A 16,373-nucleotide genomic window follows, 5' to 3' on the forward strand; every position below is an offset into this window, starting at 1 on the left:
AACCCAGGAACCTAGCCTTGCAACAAAGCCCGTTGCCAACTGTGTCCACATATCTATTCAGGGGACACCATCATAGAGCCTAATCACATCAGCCACACTATCAGAGGCTCGTTCACCTGCACATCTACCAATGTGATATATGCCATCATGTGCCAGCAATGCCCCTCTGCCATGTACATTGGTCAAACTGGACAGTCTCTACGTAAAAGAATAAATGGACACAAATCAGACGTCAAGAACTATAACATTCAAAAACGAGTCGGAGAACATTTCAGTCTCTTTGGTCACTCGATTACAGACCTAAAAGTCGCAATTCTTCAACAAAAGAACTTCAAAAACAGACTCCAAGGAGAGACTGCTGAATTGGAATTAATTTACAAACTGGATACAATTAACTTAGGCTTGAATAAAGACTGGGAGTGGATGGGTCATTACACAAAGTAAAACTATTTCCCCATGTTTATTCCCCCCACCCCCCACTGTTACTCAGACGTTCTTGTCAACTGCTGGAAATGGCCCACCTTGATCATCACTCCAAAAAGTCCTGCTGGTAATAGCTCACCTTAAGTGATTACTCTGGTTACAGTGTGTATGGTAACACCCGTTGTTTCATGTTCTCTATGTATATAAATCTCCCCACTGTATTTTTCACTGAATGCATCCGATGAAGTGAGCTGTAGCTCACAAAAGCTTATGCTCAAATAAATCGGTTAGTCTCTAAGGTGCCACAAGTACTCCTTTTCTTTTTTTGTAAAACTGCAGTAACTCAGTGGTGGATTAGGCCCTTCAATAAAGTAGGTTATGTCAGTTAGCCAAATACTATGCAGTAAGCCAAATTCAAGAAACCTACACAAGAATTCTGCTCCAGGAAGGAAAACTGCACATGGTTCTCTAAGGTTCAGTGAACATTGTGCTGTAAGGACACTATAAAAGGGGCTTCACAAGAATTAACATTAGCTTCCCACAGCAAGCTTCCAATGCAAACTCTAAAAGAAAGCAAGCCGATGCACAAGGTAGACTAGAAGTGTGGGCCATAGTGCTAAGTGAATACTGCAGTTTCCCAGAAATGTTATTTCAAATAGAAGGATTCTGCTGCTATTGTTTTTGCTCACTTTCCCTGTCTTTCTGTGCTCATCTTCTGAGTTTTCTAGCTAAGAAGTTAGGTAATACTTGCAGACATATTCACAGAGATTCTGTGATGTTTAAATTGAAAGCAAATGTTACAGAATATGTTTGAAAAGTGATTTTGAACCTGACTTTGAATGTTTGTGGGCAGAGACTTGTTATCAGTGAGTATTCACATTGGAAACCTGACCCTCTATCACAAGCTTCAGTACTCACTGCTGGGGTACCTCCTTGTGGCTCATCGGGGATTAGCTCACAACCAGTCCGATGCCCCTCCTTTGGTTTCTCATCCCATGGCCTTGCTCTCTTGCTCTCTCTGGAGTCAGGTAGCTCCCTCTTCATCACTCAGCCCTGGTCTACACTAGGACTTTAGGTCGAATTTAGCAGCGTTAAATCGATGTGAACCTGCACCCGTCCACACGATGAGCCCTTTTTTTGACGTAAAGGGCTCTTAAAATCAATTTCCTTACTCCACCCCTGACAAGTGGATTAGCGCTTAAATCGGCCTTGCCGGGTCGAATTTGGGGTACTGTGGACACAATTCGACGGTATTGGCCGCCGGGAGCTATCCCAGATTGCTCTATTGTGACCACTCTGGACAGCACTCTCAGCTCAGATGCACTGGCCAGGTAGACAGGAAAAGAACCGCAAACTTTTGAATCTCATTTCCGGAGACTGCGGGAACTGTGGGATAGCTACCCACAGTGCAACACTCCGGAAGTCGACGCTTGCCTCAGTAAGGTGGAAGCACTCCGCCGAGTTAATGCACTTAATGCACTTAGAGCATTTTCTGTGGGGACACACACACTGGAATATATAAAACCGATTTCTAAAAAAAACTACTTCTATAAATTCGACCTAATTTCGTAGTGTAGACATACCCTCAGGGTGCTCCCTCTTCAGGGTTTGGCCCTCCAGCCCGCTCACCAGAGGTCTCCCATTCCAGGGTATCACAGCTCCATTGGATGACTGTGTTAGGCAGCCTTCCCATCCACTGCCTACTCCTGTGCCACTGCCCCAGGGGCTGGCAGGGGGACCTGGGCGTGCCCACGACTCCAGCTTCCAGCCTGGGGATCCCACATCCAGCAACCAAGGTCTGCATACTGTCCCAAACCATGCTGCTGTTCCCCCCGGACTACTTCCTACTTCACCTCTATCAGGCGCCTTCTCTACCCACATCTGGGTACACCCTTCCCTGGATCCCAGGGCTTCTATTTCCCCCTGGTTTCCTCCTTTCCCTCTCTCAGCCCAGAGTGTGGCTTCAGGCCTTCTGTTCTGCAGCCCCCTTCTTACACATGACTTTCTGATTTTACAGCAGCTCAGACTGCCCCTGCCCAGCTGGGATTCATTATCACTTAAAGCTTATCAACCCTGACTCTTTTCCAGGTGTAACCTGTCACAGGGTTAACTGGTCCTTTTTACCCACTCAGGCCTTGTGTGGGGTAGGCACCCATCACATACCCCACCCCCATAAGGAAACAAACATACTGTGTGATCTCTAAACCATGTTTTCTACTCTTGTAAAGGGCCATAGCTCTATTGACTTCAGTGGGGTTTGACCATGTATATTAGCCAACCACTTGACCCTATGTGTCTAAACAAAATTTCTCAATGATTCAATTAGAATATTGGCTACTTGCAATGAACTATTTTGTCTTGGCCATCAACAAAACAAGAATCGTTTGTAGAAATTATCTGACAAATAATTTTGAATCAATACATTTGAGAAAAATCAGATTCTTTTCCTAGACAACTTGCAAATAGAAAAATAGAGTTTAATCCACCAAATATATGATTCGTTACAAATTATTCCCTTAGGTGGAGTTGGAATATCTCAATATTGTTCCCAAAAGTTGACCTGAATTTGAGGTGGAGAAAATGTCTTGGGAGAAAGCATAGGCTTTGAAGAACTGAGAAGAGAATAATTCAACAGGAATATACCATTGAGGCATCCGTTAATCAAAAACTTGGCTGCTGAAAAAGCTAGAATTGTCCATGTAATGGTCTCCGTTCATGAAGGAGTCATCATAGGTGAAAAATTCTTAAAGCATGTAATCAGAAATTGTTCAGAGCTGGAAGCATGTTGCACTCTCAATCAAATAGTTGCATCAAGTTTCAGTCTGCACCTCCAAATCTTTTATTATTTATTTTATTGTAGGCTGTTAGTATGGCCAATATTCAAATCTTCAAACAAGGGAGGCCATTGCAAATAGTGCAAACAGGGGTAGTCCTACTAGGAGACACTGAACCACACTTCCATCAAGTCAACTGGCATTTTACGCTTTGACTGCACTTCATAGTGTATTTCTTTTACTGGTGTTGCATTGTTGGTGAGTGGATAAAGGCCAGTATTTTGGCTTAAGGCCTTCCTCAGGGAGGCTGGCATTTATCTAAGTGATGACAATACAACACCTGTGAAAAGAAGAAAAGAGAAGTAAAAATGTCTTTTCTTCATGAGGTAGTGCAATGCAATGAAAATACTCTGAAGATCAGCTGCAATTAAGCTTTTATCTTTACTGAGAGAGGAGCTTTCTGGGGTTTGAATGGATTCTAATTTGTTATCCTTTATGTAGTCTGTGTATAATAGCTGCAGAAAAACCTGATAAATGATGACAGCTCATTGCTTTCTCCTCTATGTAAGTATTTATTTCCCTCCCCCACCTCCCATCACCATACTATCCAAGCACCTTTACTGACAAGTATCATTGATATACCCTTAGTTGGAAACAATAGCACCATCTCTCCTAAGTGAATGTGGAGCAGAACATGTATTAGTGCAGGGATCGGCAACCTTTGGCACGCAGCTCATCAGGGAGATCCGCTGGTGAGCCGGGACGGTTTGTTTACCTGCAGCGTCCGCAGGTTCGGCCAACTGCAGATCCCGCAGTTCACCGTTCTAAGCCAATGGGGACAGAGGGAAGTGGCGGCCAGCACATCCCTTGGCCCACGCTGCTTCCCGCAGCCCCCACTGGCCTGGAACGGCGAACCACAGCCAGTAGGAGCTGCGATTGGCTGGACCTGTGGACGCTGCAGGTAAACAAACTGTCCCGGCCCATCAGCAGATTTCCCTGATGGGCCACATGCCAAAGGTTGCAGATCCCTGATAGACAGTATTGCAGTTGAAGGAGAGACTCCTTCACTTTTAATGGTCTAACCCTGATATTGAAGCAAGCTAGATGTTTGCTTTAATTAAAATAATGTAATTTTAACAATGGGAAAATGGGATCAAATTCAGAAGCCCATCATTCATGGAGTTCCAATTGATTTCACTAGATGTTTCATTTATGGAAATTTTGCAGGGTCAAGCCATTGGTTTATAATGGGTAACATTTTCATTTCTTCCCCCTCTATCCACTTGTAAAAAGCAAAGGTGAATGAATTGTGTCACTGTGTTCTCTTATATTAAACAGAAACACTGTTGAATTTTTCTACTGCAGGATTGTAGCCGGAAAGTAACTGTTTCAGAACATAAAGTGAAATCCCAATGTAGTGTGAGATTTTTGAGACCACTTCCAAAAGTAAAAAACCACGATACTGCAGAAGTTGGTGTTAATGGTTTCTGCTTCGACACTATGAATAATGATTCTAAATGTGATGAAAGCCTTGTGAGGTGATGACTGTCAAGCTCTGAAATACTTAATTAAAATAGGATGCTCTCTCATGAACATTCTCCAGAACCTGATATGAGACACATGGACACAGAAAAGATATGCAGTTTGAAGCCAACTTATGGAAGAAGAGGATAAGACTAGGAATTAATAGAAGGAAAAGCATAAGCTCTGTCTGCAGGAGATAATAAAGCTACATTTCCACATAGCAGGATAGTTTATTACTTAAACAGTATGTACAAATTCTAAACATGAAAATACCGAGTAACAGAATATCATACTCTATTTACAATTACATTTGTTTTTTACAAAATGTTTTTACAAGAAGCATTTTTGCTCTAAATAACATGACAGACACACACATACACAAAAATCAACCTTTCTGTATTACATACATAAATAAATATTGACTTTAAATGACAGTTATAGGAACATAATTTCTACAGCCAATTTGGGCAACAGATAAGTAGTTCTGTCATCTCTGCATTACAATATAATTAAGTAAAAAGGAAAAATTATTTCACATATAGACCTCTGTTAATTACTTTGTAAATTGTACCTTACTAATATATTCAGTAGAGGTAAGACAGTCATTACACTTCATGCCTATAACTGAACAATGAGTTTGGGCATGCAAAACCATATATAACCACCATCCACATCTGCAGGTATTCATTTACATTTTTAAATAAAGTTTTTAGTTATTTATTTAAACTACATGCAACAGCTTATTAGCATCAGATTCCAGGTTACAATGCACAAGTTTGCATAACAGTATTTATAGTAATTGATGTTCACAGGTACTGATAAAAATGTCAGAATATACTTGGCATACAGGGAAAGAAAAGGAATTAATAAATATGTCACTGTCACAGCTACCTTTACAGATACATAGGGCAAAAATAAATTTTCTAAGAGTGTTGTACAAGGGATTTAAAACAGTCTGGGCCTTATCCTATGTTCTTTAAGGCGCTGATTTAGGACAGCACTTAAGGGAGTGCTTAAATCCATTCCTATTCAAGACAGAAATTAAGCACATGTTTAATTTAAACATGTGCTTATGTCCTATTAACATCAATGCAGTTAAACATGTGCTTAAGTTCTGTCCTGAATAGCAATGCTTTCCTGAAGCAGGACCTCTATATCCAGAACTCTGATTGATTTCAGTGGGAGTCTTGGGTAGGAAAGGAATTCAGATTAGGCCCATGGAGTATTTCAGCCTCAATCCTGCTTCCTCTGAAGGCAATAGTAAAATTTCCATTTGCATGAATGGTGCAAGAACAGACCAGTGTTTCTTTGATTTTGTGCGTGATCTTGCAAAGTACTAATGACACCTGTGAGTTGCTGCATTATGCCCTCAACTCCAGATGAATGCTATGAAAGTTGAGGGTGTTAAGTATCTTGCAGTTCAGACCTTTTATTTGTAAGAAGTTCTTGTCTCCTTCAGCCATATTCCCAGTGAACACCACCTGGCACCCTATTAGTATGGTACAACCTTTCTCCTTTTAAATTTTAAGACAGAAATATTTTCTAGTTCTTGATCTGCTCTATCAAAAGTTAACTGCCATAAGAAAAAAAATCCTCATTCTTAAACAGTATTCAATATAAAAACTAGTTTCAAATGCATAAAAAAATGTTAGAGCAAAAATGGAATAATCCTACAATTTTCCATTAGCAAACAAAATATATGACATCCAGGATTTAACTGATAAATCAATCAGAATAGTATGCTAAGTAAGTTAGTAATATATGGGTGTAAAAGTCCAGCATACCGAGAAATATCCCACTATCCATATTTGATCTTTATTACTGAGAAACTGAGAAAAACTGAGAAAAAAAATCTTTAACTAAAAATCTCAAGTAGTGATTTCAAACTCCATTGCTGAATGCGATGTTAGCATGATTTAGGCTAGTCAAATAGGTGAACTGTAATATACCCTGTGCAATTCAGTAAATGAGGATTTATGAATTAGACACTAAGACCCACATCCTCAAGGTATTGAGGTGCCTAACTCCAACTGGATCTAGGCATAAAAGTCTTCAAATATATGATGATAAATTCAAATAATTATATGAAAATGGCTGGTATTTAAGAACAAAGAAGATATAATCTAATGCCCCATTTGTTGATGGTTTGGTTGACTCTTATAATTTCAGGATCATTTATTCCCATGAAATTTCTATAGCTGAATGTTGAGTTGAGGAACTGATTATTAAAGAGCAAGATTAAAGTCTTAATCTGTTTATAAATTATAATCTGTTCATTCCACTCCCATGCCCTTCACCTTTATCTCCAAGACATAAAGAGTCAAATCCTACTGGCCTTACTCAGGCAAAATTCAATAGCAGTTCTTCAATGACAGTTTTGCCTGAGTTCGGCTGATTGGTCCTATAATAAATAATTTATCTTTATATAAATATATAAAAACCTCCAGACTATTTTATAAATATTTTAATGAACTTTAGTCTCCTCCTGAAACATCCAATTAAGAAAAATTAACAAATCTAGCAAGCAGCTCAAACCATTTTGAGGAATATGGCATTCCACTCAATAATCAAGACCTATCATATAATAATCAAGAGCTGTTAATTTGCCAATTTCTATCTTCTTGAATCCAAGGTTTGTCATAGACGTTGGATTTCAAAAAGACAGAGACGCAAATTCTGCACTCAGTTGCATCGATGTGAATTCAGCATAACTTCGTTAACATCAATCAATTTATTCTAGATTTATTCCAGCATTACTGAGAAGAGAGTCTGGCCAAAAAGTTTAGGCTGAAGTTTTCAGAGAAGCTTAGGGGAATTAGGTGCCACAATCTAACTCCCATAGCACTTTCCTAGCCTTACTTATGTCCTATGTAATTTAAATGTATAAGTGGTGCCTGGCATGGGTCCTATTCAAATTGCATAGACTTAGTAATTTATGTCTGAAGACCTGTGTACCTAGATGCATGTCAGATTTCAGCTGGGTGAAAATAGTTGACCTTCTGTCAGTTCCAGTTCCCTTCAAAGCTTGCTCACATTATGTAATAGGGAAGAGAAGTTGTGGTATGTGGGGTGGGTTTCTTTTTTCGTTTGTTTGTTTTTTTGTAGTTCCAAAGTATGAACAGCTCTTAATACCTCATAAGGTAACTATCCAAGGCCCAAGACTTGTACCCTAAAGACAGCTTTGTGAAGTTACTTGCTCCCTGGGTACATAAATCAAAAAGGTACCAGGAAAAATAAAAAGAGAATGGTAGAATTAATGCAATAATCTGAGTTGTCTTTTTTTTTTAAAAAAATATTCAAATGCTGGAAAAACTGAAGGAACAAACTAGTCAGAAATTGCAATGGGGCTCTTGACTCTTGGTATCGTCAGCCTGGTCAAACCTTTTCTGTATTTGTATTTCTTCTGTGCTATGTGTATTTGTATTCTGATGATCTGTATTTGAATTTCTTCTGTGCTATGCTATACTGAGCATAACCATGCTCTTTCAGCTTCAAGCACAGATATGTTTATCTTTTTATTTGGTGTTCTTCAGAATATTTATTGTTGTTGTGACAAGGAGTATTTCCCCTTCTTAGGGTATCTCAGGAAAAAGTCAAGTACAGAAACTTTATCTTTAGTCAGATTTGGGTTCGTTTTTGTGGTGCTTGTTGTTGGGGGATTCCATGAAGGTATTTGTGAATTTCAAGTTACAGAAAGCTTGAGATGTATTATCCTCATTTAAAGATGGGTAATGGAATTTACACATGAGAATGCACAGACAGCAATTTTTTGGACAAGAGGTTGCGTCATCAGGATTATTTGCATGGCCACAGTGTGTAGAGAGAAATTTCCCATCATTCTGATTATAAATCCAAGCAGTTTCTCTTTACTATTAAAGACTGTCTCTCTGTGTGGCAAATTACTCTGTCTGTTTACATTGCACAATAAGGTCATCTGCATTCCCTTATGGTTAAAAAACAGGGTAACCTTCATGCCTGAATTTGAAAAATGCATTCAAATAAATTACAAGCCAATGACTTCCAGACATCAATGTATTGTCACTTAATTCTATGAGCGGAGTACCATGTAGCCAGCCAGCCAGCCATTCTGCTGTTCAAAAGATCCTCGGGGAAAATAGATATGCACATCAAAAAGCCAAAGAAACCCCAAAGTAACATAACATGTGCCTTGGAATGTTCATGTCTAAAATGTGAACATTCACTATTTAGTTCTCTAACAGGGAAAATACAGGGTTCCCTTCAAAATATTTAAAAACAAATGGGGGAGATTTTCAAAGGCATGTGTCCAGCTACTACAGAACGTCAATGGAAGTCAGGCACCAACTGCCATTTGTGCATTTGAAAATTTCCCTTGTTAACACATTTTGTTAAGGAGAGAGCTTCATGGTACCATTTCCACACAAAATATAGATATATTACTAAAGAAATACATCAGCTAGTATGATCTACTTTTTTGGTTGCTAAGTTAATAGTAGTTTCCATTGCAGACTGAACTGCGTGTATCTATTATTGCTACTTATTTGGTTGTGCACTTATTTTAGGTAAATGGAGATCTCCTTTAATGGCAAACTGCATTTACTGTATAGGCTTAGCTGACATAAATTGGCTCAGCTCCACTGAGTTCAAGTGACAGATGCTAATTTACCCCAGCTGAAGATCTGGCCTCTGGCTTTCAAAGCTATGTATATATAAAAGAACAATGTCTCAGATATTGTTATAAAGATTAGCAAAACAAAACCCTCTGCTATTCACTGCACCCTTTCAATCTACTTTAAACCTAGGAAATAAAATGTTATTACAACAAACATACATTTGATTTTTCTCAGATGTGTTGAATTGGATGCAATCTTCACTTAGCAGAATAGGGGTGGTACTGTCAGGATAGTTGCTGTACATTTCATCCTGGCATTGGTACAAATACTATTCTTCATGCTTAAACTATGTAGAAGTAGTTACAAATCATACAGGATGATAACTTCCACTGGAAAAAAAACGATTTATTGTTCCTACAGATGTGCATTTTTCTGGTCTTCTTGTGAGAGCTCAGTTTTTCTCTCAGTGATTTGTTTAAATCATGTGAAGCAGTCTAGTATTTTTCTGGGGGTGGCTTGTAGTGATGTGGATGGTGCTGTTTCAGATGAGGCCCTAAGTAAAGAAGAAAGGGAATTCACCTTTGCTGTATAGACGATAAAATAATTAGGCCCTCATCACCGTAGTATTTGAGAACCTCCCAATCTTTAACGTTTTTATCCCCACAACCCCTCTATAAGGCAGGGCCGCGCTGTTAGCCTCCTTTTACAGGCAGAGAACTGAAAGACCAGGTGACTTACACAGAATGTCTGCAGAAGAGCAAGACTAGAAGTGGAGTCTCTTACAGCCCAGTTTGCCACTGGACCATCCATCCTTTCAGTGGAGTAATTGCACACAAGGCCCTGAACCTGCAAAACACTCTCCCTGTGCTGACACAAGCTCACGCACAGTTCATATGACTTCAGTGGAATTCTGCAAGGGTGGAAGGATCCAAGCAGGTCAATTATTTTGTCGGATCAGGACTAATTTCTTAGCTATTTCTTGGGTTCCCATAAAATTAAGCTGCCTTATTCTAAATGCTTAGAAAATAGCATTTTGTTGTAAGCAGCTTCTTAAAATCTAACTGCATTAAACTGCGGGCAAAAATAAATGTAGGTAGCATTTATTGTCTAATGAGTAACATAATTTGCCTTTTTTGTTTATATTGTACAATCAATTTACAATATTAACTGAAATAATGTGCAATGGCTTGGGGTCATAGTCTTTGTGGGGGAGAAGAAAATAACCACAGTTCATATATTACTATGTAAACTTCAGTTGAAATCAGTGGCAAATACTCTACAACTCAGGGCTTTGACTGGAAACATTGATAAGAACTAATTATGCACCTCTTAAGTGTTGCATATAGGTCATCAGAAAGCCAGGACACGGTACAGGCTTTGGATCACTTCTAATCTAGTCTGGATTTCAAGATAACCAAGAAATCAGATACTCTGTATTCTAAACCTTTGATTGCTGTAGAACCGTTAATTCCTAAATTCAGCCAGTGATTTACTACTGCATTTCTCTCTACAGCACCTCTGTATCCCAGATTTCTTATCCATAGATTTCTCACAAAGCAATGCACTGGCTGTGCCACACGTGTAGTTTCTTCGCTACAATACTTTGCAATGGCCTCGACATGACCCTGAGGTAATATCACCAGATCACTTAAACTACCTTTTTGCAGTTTCCCCCCTCCCCCCGAAAGAAAGAAAGAAAGAAAGAAAGAAAGAAAGAAAGAAAGAAAGAAAGAAAGAAAGAAAGAAAGAAAGAAAGAAAGAAGCAACCTGGATTTAACAGGTTTTGGAGACTGATAATCTGAGCTACCATTTTAGCCTATAATACCAAATAGGCAGATTGTTGTTTTTAACCTGAACCAATATTTGTGTAACTGAGCATTCGATATCATAACAGAGTATTTACCAATGTCCCTTGGTTAGCAGTTTGTGGCTCTGAATTTTTTTTAAGGCATTGGTTGTAGTAAACCTTGTGCAAATTTGCAGTGTTACATTAGAGGGAAGAAAGTGATTATGAGAAACACTAGCGTTATTTACGCGCTAAATATTCTAAAATTATTGGGTTCACTTTCCTTTTATATGTATTTATATATGGGGGAAATACAACAAAAACTGTGCAGTAAATATACAGTGGATGCAATTAAGAAGTTCATTCTGGTTTCAGAGCCATTAAATGTTCCAGCAGGATTCTCCATTTTAGTTATAGGGAATATCCCTGGAATCCATAATATCTCTAAAAACAGAACAGTTTAAGACTACTCACTGTATAAAGGGTTAGAGCAGTAGAACCCCAGGACTTTGTTTTAATTGTTGTGGTAGACAATGTTTTAAGTGCCTTTCTCTGCATATACACTAGTCCAAATACTTTTATGTCAGGTCACAACACTTACTGTGGGATGAAGATGGCAGCAGATCAGGTGTTCGGAAAGATTTTATTGTAGCTGGCCCCTCCCCGCCTGTTGTCAGCACTTGCACTTCTAATCGGTAAAGCGTTGATGGCCTCAGGTTGGGGACAGTCAGCACATAATGATCCTAAAAATGTATGAATGGAATAAATTCTTATGTCTACCATAAATAATAGACAATTGCTCCATCCGGAAATTGTACATTAAGTAGATACTTTTTTTCTCACATACATACTTTTTTAAAAACCGTGTTGCAATTCCCACAGCTTGTTTTCTTAAGGTTTTATATTAAAGATTTTGTACATTTATTATTTAGTTCACTACTCTTTTGGTTTGGTTAGCATATTCCTAAAGAGTTGGTATTAAAAAATACTTGGCAGAGCAAGAATTGGAAATAAAGCCAGTTCTCAGGCCTGGTCTACACTTAGATCTTAGGTCAACCTAGCTATATTCATACCAATGAGAGAGGTAGTTAAGCCAACCGTGACCCTAGTGTAGACACAGCTAGTTCAATGGAAGAACCCTTTGTCACTGTAGTAAGAGTCAGTGCTACCGTGGCACACCTGCAGCCCTGAAGCTGTAATGTTTCTAGTGTAAACATATCCGTTGAGTTCACCTATAGGATATTTCCCCCCCTTTCCCTTAAAATACAGCTTTCCCTATAGTTAAGATTTCACTTGTACATTTTGTGATTCCACTTCCAGATACTTCCAACTTCAATTTTCTAGTCGGTTTCCTGAAATTAAAGTGTCAGTGTCGTGAATGGAGTTTATTTCTAGGTTTCATTTTTTTTTCAGTTAACAAGTACATTGTACGTCTCATAAAATATTTTATAGAAGCCAATGTCTGACTTTAGTTGCCATTGATTTGTAAACTCATGCCCTTTTTGAGTCAAGGGCAAGAGCCTCAGCTGGTGAAAATTAGTATAGATCCACTCAGCTACCCAGACTAATGATCTGGCCCCTAAATTTTAATCCCATTTTTGAAGTGGTGAGAGTTGGAATATTAATTAACCCTGGGCCAGACTTTTTACTGCTTTGCAGCTTGTATGATCATTTACAGCCAGACAAATAAGTGCAGATTAGGTGTAAAATGAGAATGCACACTTGTAAATGACTCAAGGAAATACAATGAAGAATCAGACCTTCAATTCAACTTCTTCCCAAGTTAGTTTGGCTGCTGAATCACCAGACAGCCATCCATCGGACTAGTCCTAGGACTGGACTAGTGGCATTAAACTAAGATCTGTGGAACCAAACACTGCACAAACACAAAGTAAGCTCCACCTGATAGCTACACCTAGCATTCCAGGAACTGGCACAGAAATTTCTTCTGGCAGGCAACAGACAGAGCATTTAAAATGTACTCAGCATACTTGTCCTGATCTAGCTCACTGAAGTCAATGTAAAGACCACTGTCTTTCTTGGGCTTTGGATCAGGCCCTAGGTGCTTAGTAGCAATCTCTGCCTCTGGTGGAGTTGGCAACACCTCTTGAATATCCTCCCTCCTGCCTGCTGCTGCTGCTACCATGGGAGGAACTGAAGCCAGCAAAGGAGCCCTTGCAAAGAAAAGGGGGAACAGTGCAAGTTAAGTCTTCTCCCACTTTATATGAGGAGAGATCTAGTTCTATTTTGAATTGCCATTATTTAACTGTTCCTGTAAGGGGGGCAGGGATCCCCTCAAGTCCCCACCAGACCCTGCTTCAGGTCCTTGCAATGCCTTTCTCTCACCTCCTGAGAGATGTCCAAGGGGCTTCTTGGAGCAAACAAACTAAAGAAAAGTTCCCTCCCTTCTTTCTTCCCTTCTGGGAGAGGGGAGTCTGTGGGAAATTAAAGAGAAGGGAGGGTGACCTTGATCTCAGTCAGTCTTCCAGAGTCAGCCCTTTCAGCTTAGTCTAAACAGGGTCCACCTCCAGCCCCTCCATGGGGCATGCTGCTCTGAGGCTGGGTTGCATAGCTTCAGGAGCAATGAGGCTTGTTGATATCTCCCTCTCAGCTGGGCAGCCTTTTTCCTCTTCCCCCAGCCCTTCCTGAGGCAGCTTTTCCCTTTTAAGCTCCTCCCTCCCTTTTAAGCTCCTCCCTCCCTTTCCCCGCCCACTCCAGCAGAACAAGTCTCACAGTTGCATCTTGTTAGTGTTGAACAGGCCCTGAGAAACTTGTTAGTCCCTCTCTGTTAGTGTGAGGATTATAAATAAAGTGTCCCTTTATACCTTGGTACACATTTGCAGAAAAGGGAGAAGAGCTTTATTTTCCATGAAGCATATATCCAGATGGAGCAGAGAGAAGGTTAATACAAAGAAGAGAGAAATTATCTTGCATTCAGGGTAACCCCACTAAGTTTCTCATCCTGGAGAACAAAGAATTAACAAATCCTTACTATCCTGTGAACAGAGCAGCCTGATCATCAAAAGAAAAATATCTTCTGCTGCCTAGACGATCTTTGCCTTCATTAAGGCATATCTCAAATATGGTTGCTAATTTGACAATCACACACATTACAACGTTTGATGTGTCATCAAGATGAGCAGTTGTACTGGACATGTATCCCAAACAAGGGGGAAAAGTGAACCCATTTCCTGCTCAGACACATATGCAGAACCAGAGAAAGCAATGGTGCCTGGCAGCTAAATCATGACTAAAAATACAAAATTAGCCATGCACACAAACATGCAATGCCCCCAGCAATGAAAAGAAAACAAACTTACCGCTGGCAGTATCTGTGATTGGGAAATGATGCTGTTGGGTAAGCTGTTTTGTCTGCTCTCTGTAGTAACCTCTGCCCAGGTGACTTGAAACCCTGTCATGGGCTGATGAAGATTTGCCTTTGATATCTTCCATGAAAAGTGACCAGTAATATTTACTTCCTGAACAATGAAAGAGGCAGATAGATTCTCGGGTTTGGCCAGCACTTTAGGGAGAACTGATGCTGCAAAAATTTGAGGCAAGAGGATGAGTTAAATTTTGAGGAACAGCTGAAATAGTGTTAATATAGCTTGAGATCCCAGGGTCACAGTCTGCTTCTTGATGTGTCTATTGCATTTCTTTATCTAGTTTACTCAGGACTCTGCCAACTTGTTGCAACCTCTTTTCTTAAAGGTAAAGATACTTCTGAAGAGGGAACAACATAAACTCTAATTTAGGAGAGTTTTAAGGTAACTTCTCATTATTGCATCTGGTAAAAAGTATAGTATAGTCCCATGGCTTGATTATTAATTGACTTGTATTTTGTTTGGTCACTTACCTGTGCAAAGTGAATGCAAAGTAGTATACAATCTGCCAATTCAAAATGGGAGCATTTTACACTCACTTTGGAAAGGTGTAAATAACTACACAAGGTGCAAAGCACTCGCAATTAAAACATACAGCCTTAGGCCTTGTCAGCACAGGAAAATAGTTTTGGATATAACCTAGGATTTGAATTTAAACTGATACAGTTATTCCAGTATAACTCTCTGTGTGGACATTTATACCAGTATAAAAGTGCTTTGTTAATTTTAATTTTATTTTATTTTTATATAGCTTATTTGGGAAAGGGGTTAAGTTAAACCAAAAACAGCCACTCTTACACTGGAATAAGAGTATTCACAAGGTGGATTATAAAGGTATAACTAATATTTGTATAATTCTATCTGTATAACTGATAAAACTTTCCAGCACAAACAAGTCCTTAAAAAAAGAATAGCAATGTAAATCATAATACTGCTACAATATATACTTGAATAATCCCCTGAAATTCTTATCTAAGTGATCAACCAATACTATGATAACCTTGTCATGTTGGTAAAACTACACCCCTATGTATTTAATTTGATTGCATTTGTAACAAGGAAAATTTTTGAAAGTGTTTGTTAGACAAATTTCCTACTAAAAGAATTCAATGTCTCTTTAATGTTGAAAAACATTACTTATCAGGATATCCTGGTAATTACCTGGACATCCAGAGACACAAAAATAAGTCTCCCCTACTTATTCTGAGTCTTTCAAAACACATTTGAGAATTGCTTTACAAAACTTGTTTTTGAGTGCCTAGAAGTGCACTTGAAATCTACTCTGCAAGTGCTTCAGACCGTGACTTACCTCCTTCAGCAGGACAACTAATGTGCTTGTGGTTTTTTCCTTTAAGAGCAGAGCAAGGTGGGGTGGTAAAGAAAATACTTTCAGCCTTCAAACGACCTTTAGATCTTGCTGGCTGAATGGTCACTTTATATTTACATGAAAATGACAGGTCCTGAAGAATTATGTAGTTTTCCTAGACCAAGAAAAACAGTATATGCTGCGAATAAACCTTTTCTTAAAACCATAATGTTGGCATAAGATTAAATGTTTTTTTCCTAGTCAAGTGTATTTTTCTCTACATGATTAGCACATGCAAATGTGGTTTTTATTCAGAGAACAAAGCAAATATTGCCTATATTATTATTAAATTATAATCAGAAAACATTATCATGGTGGTTGGATACTTTCTTCAATCCTATACAATAACTTAGTCATGCTGCATCAAAGTAGCTAACTTCTAACACACGGAACACTCCCTTGACATGATGGCAGTGGGGAATGGCAGTGTGAGGATGAAAAATGCTAATCCAATTAAATAAATGTAAGGAAGATTATTTAAGCTGAGATGAAAGACAGCTTAGTCTACATTTAAGAACTCCTTTT

The 16,373-nt window shown here is 39.0% G+C and overlaps 1 protein-coding gene across 2 annotated transcripts in view; it reads right to left on the reverse strand.

The window, feature by feature from the left end:
* Positions 1 to 4,954: 4,954 nt before the first annotated feature.
* Positions 4,955 to 16,373, reverse strand: part of ANOS1 (anosmin 1) — a 176,541-nt gene continuing 165,122 nt past the window's right edge. For both annotated transcript variants that reach the window (XM_074966423.1, XM_074966432.1), the window contains 4 exons: positions 15,792 to 15,963; positions 14,420 to 14,640; positions 11,701 to 11,842; positions 4,955 to 9,866 (listed from right to left, as the gene is read on the reverse strand). In XM_074966423.1, the coding sequence (XP_074822524.1) occupies positions 9,808 to 9,866; positions 11,701 to 11,842; positions 14,420 to 14,640; positions 15,792 to 15,963 (594 nt within the window). In that variant the 3' untranslated portion in view covers positions 4,955 to 9,807. The remainder of the gene's footprint in view (positions 9,867 to 11,700; positions 11,843 to 14,419; positions 14,641 to 15,791; positions 15,964 to 16,373) is intronic.

The sequence above is a fragment of the Natator depressus genome, chromosome 1 (genome assembly GCF_965152275.1).
Source record: "Natator depressus isolate rNatDep1 chromosome 1, rNatDep2.hap1, whole genome shotgun sequence".
NCBI classification, from domain to species: Eukaryota; Metazoa; Chordata; order Testudines; family Cheloniidae; genus Natator; species Natator depressus.